This window comes from Diabrotica undecimpunctata, chromosome 9 (assembly GCF_040954645.1).
Source record: "Diabrotica undecimpunctata isolate CICGRU chromosome 9, icDiaUnde3, whole genome shotgun sequence".
In the NCBI taxonomy this organism is placed as follows: Eukaryota; Metazoa; Arthropoda; class Insecta; order Coleoptera; family Chrysomelidae; genus Diabrotica; species Diabrotica undecimpunctata.
Genome location: NC_092811.1, coordinates 20,343,959 through 20,361,625, shown reverse-complemented (window position 1 = coordinate 20,361,625; position 17,667 = coordinate 20,343,959). Strand labels below are relative to the sequence as shown.

General features: G+C 32.6%; 1 protein-coding gene across 1 annotated transcript in view; it reads right to left on the bottom strand.

Moving 5' to 3' along the window:
• The window catches only part of SLO2 (slowpoke 2), a 377,835-nt gene that overhangs the window by 132,287 nt on the left and 227,881 nt on the right, over window positions 1–17,667 (bottom strand). The window contains exons 10-11 of the mRNA XM_072544101.1: window positions 12,345–12,562; window positions 6,888–7,037 (exon numbers count right to left, since the gene is read on the bottom strand). Of these exons, the coding sequence (XP_072400202.1) occupies window positions 6,888–7,037; window positions 12,345–12,562 (368 nt within the window). The remainder of the gene's footprint in view (window positions 1–6,887; window positions 7,038–12,344; window positions 12,563–17,667) is intronic.

Below are 17,667 nucleotides of genomic sequence, written 5' to 3'. Positions count from 1 at the left end.
TGAGGACCTACTAATTGGTTATTTATGACACCAATCCACACGTTAACCGAAAACCTTAACTGAGAACGACGTTCTCGAATAGCATGGGGATTTTCTTCTGCCCACACATGTGAATTTCGTGAATTATTTATCCCGTCTCTGGTAAATTGGGCTTCATCTGTAAATAGTGTCCTGTATAGCGTTGGTCGATTATTGTTATTCCATCTACAAAATTCCAACCTATCGATCTCATCTCCAGCATGTAGTCGCTGAACCATTTGAATGTGATATGGGTATAGATTATTTTTTTGTAAGACTCTACTTACTTTTGATTGAGTAACATTGAGTTCTCGACTTACTTGTCTAGTGCTTATTGTAGGGTTTATAGTAACGGCGTCCATAATGTCATCTTCCTGAGCTTCATCTACATGTCGCTCTGTTGTTCCACTAGGAAAAGTGCCATTTTCTCGCAAATAATTAAAAACTGACCCAAATGTTGGATGACTGGGAGTTCGACGATTAGGAAATCTCCTGCGATATTCTCTACTAGCAGCCCTACCGTTCCCATTACAGAATCCATAAACAAATATTATGTCTGCATATTCTGTGGTCGAAAACTGATGTGGCATTTTGAACGAAAGTAACAAAAGCTCTACCAAAACTAACACAATGTACTTAACGTAGATATGACAGAAGAAATATGTATTCTTGTACACATAAATAACAATTGATAATGACAATAATGACAATGGGTATAAAATATCAAGAAAGGTCAAACGGTCAACGCCAACCTTCATTTTAAACTTTTTTAGATTTATTTTTATTTTGTACAGTTGATGCAATGTATTATTATTTGACATAAAACTTTAATCATTTACAATCAACAAAAACTAACACATACAAGAGGTTTGACTTTTTAATCAATTTAATTTATTATTTATCGAAAATAATGCCCCAATACGATCTATAAGTAAAAATTTAAAATTGAAAAACAATTGATTCTATCGTAGAGATAATACAAAGTGACAGTAAAGATGTTAATTTTCTACGTATTAGATTATGTTGTAGAAACTCATTTTAATTAAAATGTTTGAAATTTATAACATTTGTTTAAATTAATACCTTATAATTTTAAACTTCATTATGGTTGTTCTATTTTTGGTAAGATTTGATCGTTCACTAAAAATTTAATAAAAGTGCGACAACATTGTCGCATATGTCGTTTTCATTGGCTATTTATGTAGTTTGAAAATCACTTATTGCATTTAAAAAAAATATATATATACAGGGTGTAATATTTAATACGAATCCCTAAATTAATTTTTTCCAAAGCCAGTCCTGGAATTTTTTAGTTTAGCTAATACCAGTCGAATGCTTGATAGTAGTGTACTGTATCATGCAAAAATTTAAAAAATCAAATGAGCCGTATAAACACTACAGTAAAATGAAATAAATGATCAATTACACAAATCACCCTGTTAATTAATAAAGAAGAGGAGTTGACATTTTTTAGTGGCCACATGATATGCTCCCTGAGGGACTCTACATATGGTAGAAGTATGTAAAGTTCCTCATGACTCACCCTGTATAGCTTGTAGCTGCTGTTTATTTGACATAAACTACTCCAGTTAGTTGTACATTATGCAAATTATTTATTAACAAATATTCAGAACAGATGATTAATCAAGCCCCTCTAAGTAGCGTAATGAAGATATTTGGTACCACTGAGAGCATTAGAGATTTTCCTATCCGGACATTTCCAACGACAATGAGCTAAAATGATCGTCAGAATGTTATACTGTATGTTTTCGAAAATCGTCATGCCTCGGTTCGCTCTTTAGGTAACAATTTTGGATTGCCAAAATATGCAGGTAATCAAACTATTAAGAATAAAAATTGGTATGCCTTTAAAATCAATAACATGTAAAAACTGTTTGCAGATGACACAGCTATATTTTAAATACTTGCGTGATATCTTGCTTTGCTACCAAAAATATGTCAATATTATACAGGGTGAGTCATAACTATTGGGACATAGACTAAGGACAGGTTATTTGGACCAAAATATGGCTATTGGGCTAAATATGCCTTAATAAAATGTTGCTGAGAAAAAAGATATAGGGTGTTAAAGTTAATTTTTGTTTTTCGCTTTTTACTAATAGTTTCCCTGTATATTTATAAATTGCTATCAAAATTGGCACAGAGGCATAATCTTAGACAAGAAATAGTATTTTATTTACAATTTTACGTTTTGTCATAGAGGGCGCCACGTGGATCATTCCTAATGATCAAATTGAGTCTAAACTTTTTCTGATGAAACTTTTTAGTAGTTTTTATTAGAAAATATGACGTAAACATAATTTTTACGTAAAATTGGTACTCTTGTTTAAACATGATAATTTTAACTGTTTTCGATAAAAACGCAGTCGAACTGCTTAGAGTCTTAAAAAAGGATTTCAAATATTATTTCATTTATGAAAAGTATGCTTTGGACTGTCAGAAAATTGTTGTTGGTAAATGTCATTTGTTCAGAGTAAATTATTTTTTTTAAAAAGTAATCATTACTTTTTTTGATTGAAATGCCTTGTCACAATCATTTTACTAATGAAGAAATGCGAGATATGATTTGCGTATACGCACAAGAAAATTTTTGCGGTCGCTGGGCAGCCAGAAGGTATGGAAGGTTATACGCAAACAGAAGGCAACCAAATCACAAAACTTTTGCAAGATTATATCGTAGTTTAGGTGAAACTGGGTCATTTCACACTAAAAATCGGGGTGGTCGACCGAAACAAATCACACCTAATCAAGAAGATGAACTTTTGGTTCGAGTAGATGAAAATCCTGAAATAAGTTCACGACATCTATCAGCAGCAACAGGAGTAAGTCAGTCGTCTATTGTTAGAATTCTAAAAAAAGAGAACCTCCATCCTTATCACTTCACTCCTGTTCAAAATTTACTTCCAACAGATCTTCTACGACGGTTACAGTTTTGCCAACGTATCCTGAATAAACATCGCAATGACAGACACTTTATTAAGAATATTATATTTACCGACGAGGGTTTTTAATTGGCGAAATAGTCATTATTGGGAAAAAGAAAACCCGCATGCTATTAAAGCTAGACATTTTCAGCATGAGTTTAAATTGAATATTTGGTGTGGCATTATAGGCGACCAACTACTAGGGCCTTATGTTCTTCCTCCGAATTTAAATGGGGATTCTTATTTATTCTTTTTGGAAAATACTCTTATTGATATTTTAGATGATCTGTCACTGGATGTAAGAAGAAAAATGTGGTTTATGCAGGATGGAGCGCCACCTCATTTTTCATTAGCTGTTAGAAATCATCTTAATGACGTATTTCCTCAACGATGGATTGGCAGAGGCAGTGATTTTCAATGGCCACCAGGAATACAACTTGCTAGATTTTTATTTTTGGGGACATATGAAGTCCTTTGTTTATGCCAATGAAATTAATACACGAGACGAACTTTGGAGATACATTCCAAATGCAGCTAATCTTATAAGGGGACAGAATAATATTTATTTAACGTCCGAAAATCCTTTATAAAAAGCATTAGAAAAGGCATCGAAATCAAAGGAGACCGTGTAGAACATTTAGTTTGAGTTTTTGTGAGTTCTTTGAAGTTAAAGTGTGTTTAGTTTTGATTTATCGTCAAAACAGAAACCTTACGTTAGTTGCAACTTTCTTTATTAGTTTGGTATTTGATAGTGAAATTGTAAATAAAATACTATTTCTTATCTAAGATTATGCCTCTGTGCCAATTTTGATAGCAATTTATCTATATATTTATTTATAGTTTATACAGGGAAACTATTAGCAAAAAACGAAAAACAAAAATTAACTTTAACACCCTGTATTCTTTTTTCTCAGCAACATTTTATTAAGGCATATTTGACCCAATAGCCATATTTTGGTCCAAATAACCTGTCCTTAGTCTATGTCCCAATAGTTATGACACCCTGTATACTCAGATGCAGGAAAACACAACGGAGAAAAGATAATGGTAATAATAGGAGAAGTCGTAAATTGTGGGTGGCAAAGTAATTTCACTCATAAAAATGAATCAGACCATATTTTCACACGAGACAAAAACATACTACTTAAAAGGCATGGTTGCAACCGAAAAATAAGGTTTTATGAAAATCCACTTTTCGATTAATCCCGTATAATATGTCAAATACAAAATTATATTAAAAAACTCACTATACTAAATTAAAATTTATAAAATTTAACACAGTGTGCTAAAAAATCATCAAAATAGGGCCAAAAATAAAAAAACTGAAATACTTTGAATTTGACTTTCACATGAACCAAACATTATAGTCTAGTCGGGTTTGATGAAAAAAGGCCTAACCTTGCATTTCGAGCTGCCCCAAATTTTATAGTCTAACCTTTAGAGAAGGTCAACAGTATTGTATTTAAAATCACGACTGAATCCAACCGTTACGTGGGCCGCCATCTTGAATTTTAAAATGAAAAAGAAGAACCATTTTTGCTCAATTTTTCTGCCATTTTCAATTTTTCGACAAAAATGATATGGACTAAAATTGTTGCAAATCCAATTTCCTACAATTTCTTTTTCACAAAATGTTTCGCACAGTCAATATTTTTCGAGTTATAGCGGAAAATAGTGAAAGGGAGGGAGGAAGCATAATTTTCGAATTATCTCGTTTATTATTACCTTCAAGGAATGAATGTAGATAAACTATTTTGATCCCTTTTATTTATTTGCTAAAATCTATAGTTAAGGTCCTAAGCCTAACGAACTCTTGACGAACGAATCTAAGACTTTAAATAAAGATTTTAGCAAAAAAGTGAAAGATAAAAATTGCATAAAATATAATTCTCTTTATTTTTGCTTATGTATGTCGTATATGTATATTTATGTCGTAAATAATATGATAATAATTTACCATCATTAAAAAATTATAACTACTTAACATTGTGAGTATCGACTCATTTCCCATGTACTAGTAATTTAAATATAATTACATTGTTACACAACTTTTTATGTATATATATTATGCACAACTTTTCCTATCAAAATTAAACAAAATTTTGGCAATTAATGTATTAAAAGATATCATTATTTTGGCTTTACAACCCTGTGTGGGTCCTAGCCTCCCCAAGAATTTTTCTCCAGTCGTCCCTATCCATCGCCTTCCTCCGCCAAGCACGTATTTCCATATTTCTCATGTCTTCATCGATGTTATCTAGGAATCTTGTTCTGGGTCTTTCTCTTCTTCTTTGACCAATAGGTCTATCAAGGAGCGTTTTTCTAGCTGGGTCGGTTTGCTCCATCCGCATTACATGGCCTACCCACCTCAGACGTCCTATCTTTATGTGTTTTACGATATCTGGTTCCTGGTATATCCTATAGAGTTCGAAGTTGTATCGTCTTCTCCAGACACCATTTTCATTTACCGCTCCATAGATGCGCCTTAGTATTTTTCTTTCGAAACATCCTAACATGTTTTCATTGATTTTTGTTAAAGTCCAGGTTTCTGAACCATATGTTAGGACTGGGCGTATTATTGTTTTGTATAGTTTTACTTTTGTATTTCTTGATATAACTGTAGATTTAAAAAGGAGATTAAGCCCAAAATAGCATCTATTAGCCGTGCAAATTCTGCGGTTTATCTCTGCGGTAGTGTCATTTTCATTATTGACGAGCGTTCCCAGGTATACAAATTCGTTAACTGCTTCGATGACGTCATTTTCTATAACAAGTGGCCGTAGTGTTTGTGGTTGCGTACTTATTTTCATGTATTTTGTTTTATTGGTGTTTATTATTAAACCCATTTTTGTAGCCCCTTTTAATGCTACGTACGCCTCTCGTGCTGCGTTTTCCGTTCTCCCAACAATATTGATATCATCAGCATATGCTAAGATTTGCACAGATTTGTTATATATTGAACCGGTAGTTGTGATTTGTGACGTACGTATTACATTTTCCAGAGCTAGATTGAATAGTATACAGGAGAGTGGGTCTCCCTGACGTAGCCCGTTATTTGTTTTAAAAGGTTCAGAGAGTTCCCCCTGGATTCGTATTTTGCATTCAACTTTTTCAAGGGTTAGTTTGGTTAAACTTACCAACTGATTTGGTACTCCTAGGTCTATCATTGCTCTAAACAATTCTCTTCTATTTACAGAGTCGTAGGCTGCCTTGTAGTCTATAAATATGTGGTGCGTGTCTACACCGTATTCCAGTGTTTTCTCTAGAATTTGTCTTAGGGTTAAAATCTGATGAATTGTTGATTTACCACCTCTGAAACCAGCCTGGTATTGTCCTATTATTCGCTCTGCATATGGTGCCATACGATGGCATAGTATATTGGAGAATATTTTATACGCTGCATTTAGGAGCGTAATTCCTCGATGGTTAGAGCATTCAAAGATATCACCCTTTTTGTGTATGGTGCAAAGTATTCCAATATTTCAATCATTGGGAAGGGACTTCTGTATCCATATTTCTTTTATAAGCTGCTGTAGCGCTATTATGATATCGTGGCCACCTTCTTTATATAATTCCGCTGGGAGATTATCTATTCCGGGTGATTTGTTTCTGGCTAGTTTGTTTACAGCGTCTTTAACTTCCAGGATCGTTGGTGGATCCTCCTCCCTCTCGTCTGCTCTGCTTACCTCGCAGCTTTCGTCTTCCGGGTTTTCTTCTTCCTCTATATTAAGTATCTGGTTAAAATATTCCGTCCATCGGTTTAGTACGTCTGTTCTTGTTGTTAAGAGATCGCCATTTAAACTTCTACATTGATTTGTGTTTGCCTTAAATTCTTTTCTGTTGATGTTGTATTAAAAGATACATCACGTAAAAACAAAAATATTATAAATAGATTAAAAAAATGACGTTACGTTAATTACTTACTTTCTATGTGAATGAAAACTGGCATATGTAAAACTTTTTCCTTCGTATTCTCCGAAAAACCGACTATCCTCCAATTTGATATGATAAATTTCGTTGCCCGAACACCTTCCATATAACCGATGCCATTCCTCTTGGGACTGCTGTCCCTCTCTGAAAGAACATAGCTGTTAAATAATTGCAATAATACTATTTAATTATTTATTAATTAATATTTAAATGGGAATAAGCCACAATTAAAGGTTAAAATACATTTATTGACGTTTCAATTTCCACTTCGGAAATTGAAATTTTCCGAAGTGGAAATTGAAACGTCAATAAATGTATTTTAACCTTTAATTGTGGCTTATTCCCATTTAAATATTAATTAATTTAAAATGCCACAAGAAAATAGCTTCAGAACAATATTAATTATTTATATTACACTTCTCAACAATTGAAGTGGATATTATGAAAATGAGTATTTTATTTTTTGTTCATAAGGTCAAATAGAAAAATAGAAACATAAATGTAGATACATTTTTTTGACTGGATGTTTTACGGCTTAATCAATATGAGATGGTGTAAGGTTTTTATTGTCAAACTTTCTGACGAATTTAGACCGCTGTCCCTGAGCTATAAAGTAAGGTTCATCTGTAAATAATACTTTTCTTCCCTCGTCTACGGTCCAATTAGAGTATGCTATCCCACAATAGCCTTTGTTTATTTATTCGTTCAGTTTTAGCTGTTTTTGCATGATATTCCTAACTTTTTCAAATTCAAATTCATCGATCCCGTTTCCCGTTTACACTTCAAAATCTTGCTTACTACCCCCTGACCCACTTCACACGTTCTTGTGATTTCGTGAACTGTGAATATTGAAACATGTCACAACGATTCCATTAATTCGCACAACACTCTAGAGACAGCAGAAAAAAATGAGGTATGAAACGTGAGAAAAAACAGATAGAAACAAATAAAGGTCAATAGTAAAAAAAATCAAAATACATAAAAAATTTCAAGAAAAAAGATTGTTAATAGAAATAAAAAAATGCTAATTGTCGAACCCTGATATAACAGAACATTTTAAAAAAAAAAACACGCGAGTTTATTTAAAAATATGAACGCGTTAAAAAAAAATAGTTGAGAAAGTTAGTTAGGAAAAAATGTCTTCTAAAAATAAAAAAACAAGCACAATAGAAAAAAGATCGCATTGTTAGAATAGTTAAATTTACTGATCTCTTGATTCTTTTTTAGCTCAATTTTAAATCACTAATAAAATTGGCGAATTAAATTTTTCTGTTTCTCTCTTCTTATTATAAAAAACTTTTTTAAATGTAATACTGCATAAAATGATAATGCCATAAAAGCCACTTTAAAATTCAGTCCACGATATTTGAAAGGAGTCCTTTATCCCTTTGTTACAGGTTATTTTTCTACCAAATACTCACAATCCACCGATTGTTGACCTTTCACCAAGAAAGAAGTAGTTACAAATCAGTTGCCGCTGCCGTTTGAACCACTGGATATTGTAAAAGTCGAGACAGGGATTTCGTTTGTTACAAACTGAATGGCAAAAGTGCGAAGCTAACGAGAAAAATCCGGTAAATGGTGCGTTTGCCGAGGTTTAAGTTTGTGGAAATATCAATTTGGCTTTGTTACTTTTCCGGACGTGTATGGCTAATGGCGTACAAAAAGGTTGGTTTTTATAAATTAGGTAAAGGAGAAAATTGGGCTCGTTCGCGCAAAAATTGTTTTCTTCCATTTGTCTGTAGAATATCCCAGTGCTATTAAAGTATTATAAAAGTTAGTGCTTTCTTGTCTTGAATGTTTCAAGCGAATTTTTTAGACATAAATATATACCTTTTTGTCTTAAAGAACGGACAATATACATATGTATATCTTTATTAATTTGATATATTTTTTACAAACACCTTCCAAGACGATTACTTATTCGAAAATCTAATTAATATTGATCAATAACCAATTTTTCTCTAAAAGAAATTGCTAATATAGATCAGGGCCGACGCCTTTAAAAATTATAAACAGTAAAAAAGGGTTTTTTTTTTGTACGGTGTTTGTATAGTGTAATCTAACGGCTTACACTATGGCTTACTCTTATTTTATCTATCAACTAAGATGCAATAACATCACAGCACTCTACTCTGCTTTTTACACTTAACTGTTACACATTTACAATAACTCAAATGGTTTGTTCTTATGAATCTTCTCTTTAGTTCAGTGTTGTTAAAAAGCTGGATTGACTTGACATTCAAATGACTATGCAGTCTCTGCTCGTGACTTTTTGCTATTTTCTTGATTACTTCGGTCACAGTTTCCATACTCAGGTCCTGTTGGAGGTTGCTGTGACAAATATACCAAGAAGCATCAACAACGTTTCAGTTGGAAATCCTCTGTTTGGGGAAGCATCTTTCCACCTGTCAGCCAATAGTTCAATGCTGTATTGTCGGCATTTTCTTGGCCAATTTCATTGCGATGTTGCCCATACAAAGGTTTAACTATCCAAGTGTGCATTTTTCTGCTTAGAAAGATGGTTTATGCTCATATCTGGTTCCTTCAGTTTAGAGCTCACTCAAAATTGAAACCAGTAACAACTTCCTTTTACATATTGAACCAGTAAATTGTAAGTCTTTTGTCAAATATGTTTTCCAAAAACTTCCAATCTGTATGACGTAAACATAGAATCGGAGGATATACCAGATGTATCATGGAAGGAAATTCAACATGCTCTCAAAAATATGAAAAATAATAGAGCTCTGAGGAAAGACGGTGTAGTGATTGAGACAATTGAACTTGGAGGTCCACTTTTAATGTAACTAATGCAAACACTATGTATGTATAAAGAAAACATTCCATGTAAATGGAAAAAATCGGTTACACTCCTCGTTCATAAAAAAGGAGATAAATTATATTATATATATCGAATACTATAGGCCCATGTGAACAGAATCATATATTTTCTTGCAAAATATGTGTAGAAATTGACTTACCTCATCGGTTGACATAGAAAATCGGGGTGAAACAATTGAGAGACCCAGATGTTGCCAAGAGAATTTAATCATTTGAAATCCCAAATTTAAATCTACTACCAAAAAAGCCAAAGCCACAACACTGCAATGAGTTCCATCTGATAAGCCTTGAGTCATGCAGTAAAAGTCCTACTAAATATCGTACATAATCGTATCTATAGAAAGTGCGAAACAATCATCGGAGACGATCAGTTTGGATTCAGAGCCGGCATGGGAACGAGAGAAGCCCTGTTCAGTTTACTAGTTCTCGCCCAAAAATGCTACGACCAACGGAAAGATATATTTATATGCTTTATAGACTTCGAAAAAGCATTTGATAGAGTAAGACACGACCTACTATTAGAACGTTTGCAAGAAGTCGGTTTATATGGAAAAGAGATCAAATTCTTAAAAAACTTGTACTGGAACCAAAATGCCAGAGTTAGGATCGAAGGTTCCACATCCGCAGAAGTAGAAATTAGGAGGGGAGTTAGACAGGGATGTGTTCTGTCGCCTCTGCTGTTTAATCTTTACTCCGAGTTTCTATTTAAAGAAGCATTGGAGGATTCCAAGGATGGAGTCAATGTGAATGGCGTAAATATCAACAGTATCAGATACGCCGATGATACAGTGTTAATTACGGATTCCGACTTAGGTCTACAACGACTCATCGACAAGACCAACTCGACCTGTGAGCAATTTGGTATGAAAATAAACATTAAAAAAACCAAAGTGATGTCAATCACTTTGGTCATTACCTTGCACAATAAATGGGCACATTTTAGAACAGGTCAATAGATTTAAGTACCTGGGATATTGAATCGATAGCAGCCTAAATCCTGATCTAGAAATAAGATCGAGAATAGAACAGGCCAGAAAATCTTTCGAAAAAATAAAAAAACTGCTTTGTGACTCTCGAATAAAACTCGAAATTCGACTACGTTTATCAAAATGCTACGTCTGGTCGACTCTTCTATATGCAATTGAAACGTGGACCCTTAAAACATCAACCGTAAATAAATTGGAGGCCTTTGAAATGTGGATCTACCGGAGAATACTTAAAATTTCATGGACATCGCATACCTCAAACGAAGAAGTGCTGCATAGAATAGGCAAGGAAAGAGAACTTTTTAACACAGTAAAAGTTAGAAAAACATCATACCTAGGCCACATACTGAGAAATAATAAGTACCAATATGCGCAACTTATAGTGAAAGGAAAAATCGAGGGAAAGAGAGGCCTACGAAGGAAAAGACTATCGTGGCTCAGAAACATCCGACAATGAACAGGGCTAAATTTTAAACAGCTAATAAGAACAGCTGAAGATAGAGAAGAGTTTAAAATTGTAGTAGCCAACCTCCATTGAGGAGAGGGTACTTTAAGAAGAAGAAATCAATATGTAAAATAGATAGAACGTGGATACTTGATCACACAAGGAATACTTTTCAGTTACTCCTTTGAAGAAGACAAAGAAGAAACTCAGTTAGTAGTACCCACACATGGGATTGAAGTCATTATGAAAGAACATCAAATATTCAAATTGATGTAACTTCTTATGTTTGGCGTAATATATTCTACAACATAATGAGGGAATTATTTCTCCTATGTCCGTTTATGTTTTCTCGTTGTGATTTTTTCATTATTTTTGTGTGGCATTGTCGTCAATGCAAGTACAATCTGACTTCTTGTTTGCATTTGTTACTTTTTGTGACGAGTTATGACCTATACCATAAACAATAAACATCCCCTAATTTTGCAGTTGCTCAAGTTTATTTTCTATAAAAACTAGAGTGATAATTTTTAGTTTGTTTTGTTCATCTAATGAAATAACTTTTTTTTTAAGAATATTTGCTTTTAGCGGACACCTATTTTATTGTAAATGAAAAAAAAATACCAGATATTGGTGTCACATTTTATTTCTAATTACTTTTCCGAAATAAATTATTTGTAAACAAAACTTTCTTATATTAGGACGGGTTAGGCCCGATTAAGGGTTTTAAACATTAATATTTTTTGTGTGATAAAAGCATTTATATATGTGAAAAGTAATTAAAATTAATAATTAGTTCATAATAGACAAAAGTTGATACCCAATTATTAAGAAATAACTATTTAAAATATTTCATAGAATCGGCGTTTAAAACAAGGTATATTAATATTGAATCATGCATTATAACTACCCTTATAAAGCATGATTAAAAATATCTTTATTATAATTATTTAACACAGTAAAAATTCATTATCTTACAAAAATGAGTTAAATAGCTTTTTTATTCAGAAGCATTAATAAACAAGTAATTAAAAATTCTTTTGAAATATACTCAGGGTTATTAACCCTTTCATTTTATCCCTTTTCATAGATTAACATCTCGGGATTCTCGTTCCGACGTTTAAAAAACCGATTGTCTAAACTTCTCAAATCAAGTGACTATTCACGCAGTAGTAAACTTACTGTCCTCTCGAAGTATGCAGCAGCAACGTCACCAAGGTAGACGCGCCAGGACACGTGCAATTGTTTGCGAGCAAGGCGTATTTGAACTCGTCCTCGCAGACTACGAACTCCGCGAACTTCACATGAAGTTTGTTCTCCGGTCGGAAAATTTGCACGTATTGGGCGACGTTGGGAGCGAAGTCCTTGACGGCCCACGATCGCAGGATTGTGTGCTCGTCCTGCAAAGAAAAAGAGATTATGGTAATGAGACATTGAATGCAGTTTTGAAAAAGTTGTTAAACATGTGATGTTACTCTAAGTTTCCTTAAATTTAGGAATGGGCTTTCGGTAGATTTAAAATTAAAATTTGTTATAAAACATTTAATCAAGGCATATTGTTTATTTATTTTCCGAGTTTTATTAAGAAATACTTCCTTGAGTTCCAATACAAACCGTACCAACCATATATTGAGACAAATTAAGAAATTAAACAACTTGAGATATTTGATTGTTCATTTATACTAAACAATAATTTAAATAACATATAATATATAATTTAAATATATAATAAACAAAAATTAAAATACTAGCTAATCACAAAACGTTGTTAATAATTTTTATACAACCCATATAAAAATGTCATAAGGAATATCAAACTATGTAAAAATTACTAACAACTAGACAAGACAATGAAGCTGCGAAAAAAATAGTAAGAAAGGGTATACAAGAGACATGTAAAAATTAAGGATATACAATATATATATATATATATATACAAGGATTTCTACAGTTTTCACTGTATTCCTTCACTCAACCGTTTTCTCCAATTTTTCCTGTTTAGCCAGTCCCCTTCCTGTAGGTTTCTTCTACTCATTGCTTCGTCCACTTCATCTCTGAAAGATCTTCGAGGTCTGCCTCTCTTTCTTCTTCCTATCGGGCTCCACTCTGTTATTCTATTTATCCACCGATTTTGGTCTGCTCTTCTGACATGTTCGTACCAGGTTAACCTCTTCTGTTCGATGTAGTCTATTATGTCGGAGTTTATTCCCATTCTCCTCTTAATCTCTATGTTATTTATTCTATCTTTTCTTGTTACTCTGCAGCTTCTCCTTAGGAATTCCATCTCTGTTGCTCTTATTTTGTTTTTGGTTTTCTTATTTTCACACCCATAAGTGAGGATACTTCTTGTCATGGTATTATATATTTTTTTCTTTGTTTTCATGCTGATGTTCTTATCCCATAGTACTGGGTTCAATTTTCGTATACAGTCTCTTGTTTGTCCTAGTCTTTTTTTATATCTTCCTAGGTTGTTCCTTTGTTTGATATTATGAAGCCTAAATACTTATACTTGTCTGTTCCTTTGATTTGTTTACCTTCGTCTATTTCCAGCTGTTTTATTTCTGTATTCTCCGTTGTTAGGTATTCAGTTTTCTTTAGGTTTATTTCCATCCCATTCTTTGTATATTCCTGCTCCAGTTTTCTCATCAAAAAACTGAGGTCATCCTTGTCTTGTGCGATCACTATTTGGTCGTCGGCAAAACTTAGCGTATATAGATATTCGTTCCTTACTGGTATACCCATTTCTTCGCACTTTCTTTTCCATGGTTTCAGGGTTTTTTCCAGGAATATTTTGAACAGGGTGGGGGATGTGAAGCAACCCTGTAGTAGTCCCTTTGTCGTCTTAAATGGACTGCATATTCTATTGCCCGTTTTGATAGCTACTTCGTTATTCTTGTAGAGTGCTTTTACCGCGTTTATTAATCTTCGTGGAACTTCGATGTCTTCCATTGCTTTCCATAGCTTGGTTGTAGGTATTGAGTCATATGCCTTCTTAAGATCAACAAAAGCCAGATGGACGGATGTATTTTTGGCCATTATTTTTTCTATTAGTTGTTCGACCGTGTAAATGTGATCTAAGCATGCTTTCCCCGCTGTGAAACCTGCCTGGTCATCTCCGATTTTATCTTGTATATATATTTCTAATTTTTCCTTTATGATCATTCCATACAGTCTGCCTATAGACGATATAATGCTGATTCCCCGATAGTTTTCGCAGTTTTTTCTATTTCCTTTCTTGTATATTGATGCCATATAGGATTGAAGGATATACAAGAGACACGTAAAAATAAAACGATTACAAATCAGCAATTCTCAAGCGCATTAACGCAGACACAACAAAGTTTGAAAATAAGTGATATCCATAGTCTTGGTCAAAATGTCAACCAACCTCGGTCGGATGTAAAAGTTGTGGGTAATAACAGCGATAGTGAGGAGCTAGCATCAAAAGACAAAGTGTGGATTTATTCCGCAAAGTATAAACAATCTTATAGTACAGAGAAATTGGAAACATATCTACAAACAAAGTTCCCCGGACATGAGTTCTCGTGGACTTTGTATGAGAGCAAGGTAAATGGATCCGATTCCTTGAGAATTACGGCAGGTGCAGAATTAAATGATATTTTTTTCAACCACAGACGTGGCGATAAGGCATAGAGGTGAGTGAATATTTTTTTCGCAGAAAACATTCCGTCGATAAATCTTCTAGGCAAACCAGATATATTAACCGAAAAAGACAGAAGTGAAAGTGTTATTTCGAATAACTCTGTACTATTTTATATTAAACAAAAATCTTTAGCAAACTCTGATCAGATTAGTCTAGTTAATATTTTTCATGTAAACACACGAAGTTTATTAAACAAAATAGATCCGCTTAATATTTTTTTGAAAAATAAAATATACAATATATTACGTTTCTGCGAACACTGGCTCAGAGAAAACGAATAACCAACATACAAGCTTGATGGGTATTTTTTGTCAACTTTGTATTGTTGGAAGGTAAGGAAACATGGAGGTGTTATTTTTAGCGATAATAAAATCTCTACATGTCCAGTTTGCTTAAATGATATATCATGTGAATATAAGAATGAGTTGTTGTACATGAAAAATTATAGACATTAAAACTATTTTAGTAACAGTGTATATAACCGGAAATGGGAATTTTAAAGTTTTTCTAGACCTATTTGAAAGAGTTATTGGTGTTTTGCTTTCCTAATTTTTAAAAAATAATAATAATTGGAGATTTCAACATTAATTTCAAAAAAGCTTTTAATGAACTAAATAGTTTCGGTGATCTAATTTATGCTTTTGGCTTAACCATAAATATTAATGAATTTACTAGAATCACAACTAGATCAGCAGCTTGTTTAGATAACATCGTAACAAACATAAGCAGTGAGATAGTTGGTTGGACCCATGTATTTCTGATCATCTTGCTCAATTTCTCTACTTGAAAACAAAATCTTAAAACAGTCATAGTGCTAATACATACAGAAGACATATAACAAGCAATGGGATTATGTTGAAACAGTCGTTAAATAACGTTGACTGGGTTTCAATTGTTTCTCTTAAAAAAGCAACGGAATTAGCTCAATTTAGTTCCGAAATATATGCAAAGTTAATTATTTTCCAATAAAACAATCATAAACTCATTGTAAAGCTCCAATTTCTTGGTTTGATGATGAACTAATACTAATGCGAGAAAATCTTTCCACACTCAAGATAACTGCTAATGTTACAAAGGAATATTGTAAGTATAAAAAGTTTAAAAAGCACTCTAAATCGACAATATCATTAAAGAAAAAACTGACTTATGAAAATTTCTTTTCCAATTCAGAAAATATATCTCGTGATAGTTGGAAAGTTATAAATTATCAGAGAAAACAATTTTAAAATAAAAAAGTTTGTCCAAGGGCGATTACATCAAACGATTTCAATAATTACTTCAGTAGCTAAACATATTAGAAGTTCTTTTAATTATATAAATGATAATATAGCCATAAATTTTTTGAAAGATATACACTCTCCTTGCGTCTCTTTATTTTTATTACCTGTTAGTGATACTAAAATGAGGAATGTTTTGCATATATTGAAAAATTTACACTGCGTAGACTTTTATTTCTCAAACAAAAAAATAATCGATATAATTACTGACAAATTAATTATATATATATATATATATATATATATATATATATATATATATATATATATATATATATATATATATATATATATATATATATATATATATATATATATATATATATATATATATATATATATATATATATACCCGGTATTTAGGCGGCACACGAACTTCCGGTAGGGATCAATGGAGGAGTATCACCAAGCCGCAAGCCCTTATCTCTTGCCGTACTGCTCCACCATAGGCCGATCAGATACCAGCATAGTCTAGACTAAGCCGCAGATTCATTTAGAATTTTAAACTGCTGCATTAGCCTTTTTGTTTTCTGTACACCGAGCTGGGGATTGAACTGACATCTCTCGCAGTGAAGCGAAGAAGAAGCCAGTTGCCCAGCCCGCTTGGCTATCCGATCGACAAATTAATTATACTTTATAATAATCATCTTACTGAAGGGATTCTCCGAGATGTATTAAAAGTAACAAAAGTGCTACCAGTGTTCAAAGAGGGAGCTTTAGATGAAATTGGAAATGATGGTCTCATCTCAATCAATCCTATTTTCGGCAAAATTTTTGAGAGTAGTCTAAATGTTCATTTGATAGAATATCTAGAAAAACACAAAATATTTCGCTGTAATCAATATGGCTTTAGAAAAAAGTGTAGCACTACACTAGCTATACAGAAAGTTGTGAGAGATATAGTTGATGACTTGGAGGAAGGTAATTTTGTGTTTTTGACATTGTGTGACATATCGAAAACTTTTAACTGTAATTATTGTCACGCAGATCAAATTTTTAAACTATTGTGAGTATACTTGCAAGAGCAGAGTATAGAAGACACTGTAAACCTTTATTTCTGGGTTTTGTTATTATGTCACTAACTTCACTTTATATATATGAGGCGTTAATTGAAATATATGCCAACAAAAGTAAGTTTAACATAAACTCCAACTTCCATGATCACGATACAAGATCTAGATATGCTATTAGAGCACAACGTTTTAGGTTGATAAAGAGCATAAAAATTCGACTGATGTTGGTTTGTATAAGTTTTTGCTAGATGAAGTAAAAAGTCTTCAATTATATCATCGTTTAAGCTTAAAATCAAATCACACTTTTTTAAAAACATTGTTTCTATTCAAAAACGGACTACCTAAGTACAGCTTTTATACAATAGTACTGGTTTGGTCAGTTTATTTGACTATTATGATGATATTTTATGTTTTTATATTTTTATTTAGTATATTTGTGGTTTCTTAAATTGTTAATATTAAATAACTCTTTGTAATGTTTAAATTCGTAAAAATTTTATATGTATATATGTAAAAATTATTGTCACTATTCCTTTGACTTGTCAAAAAAA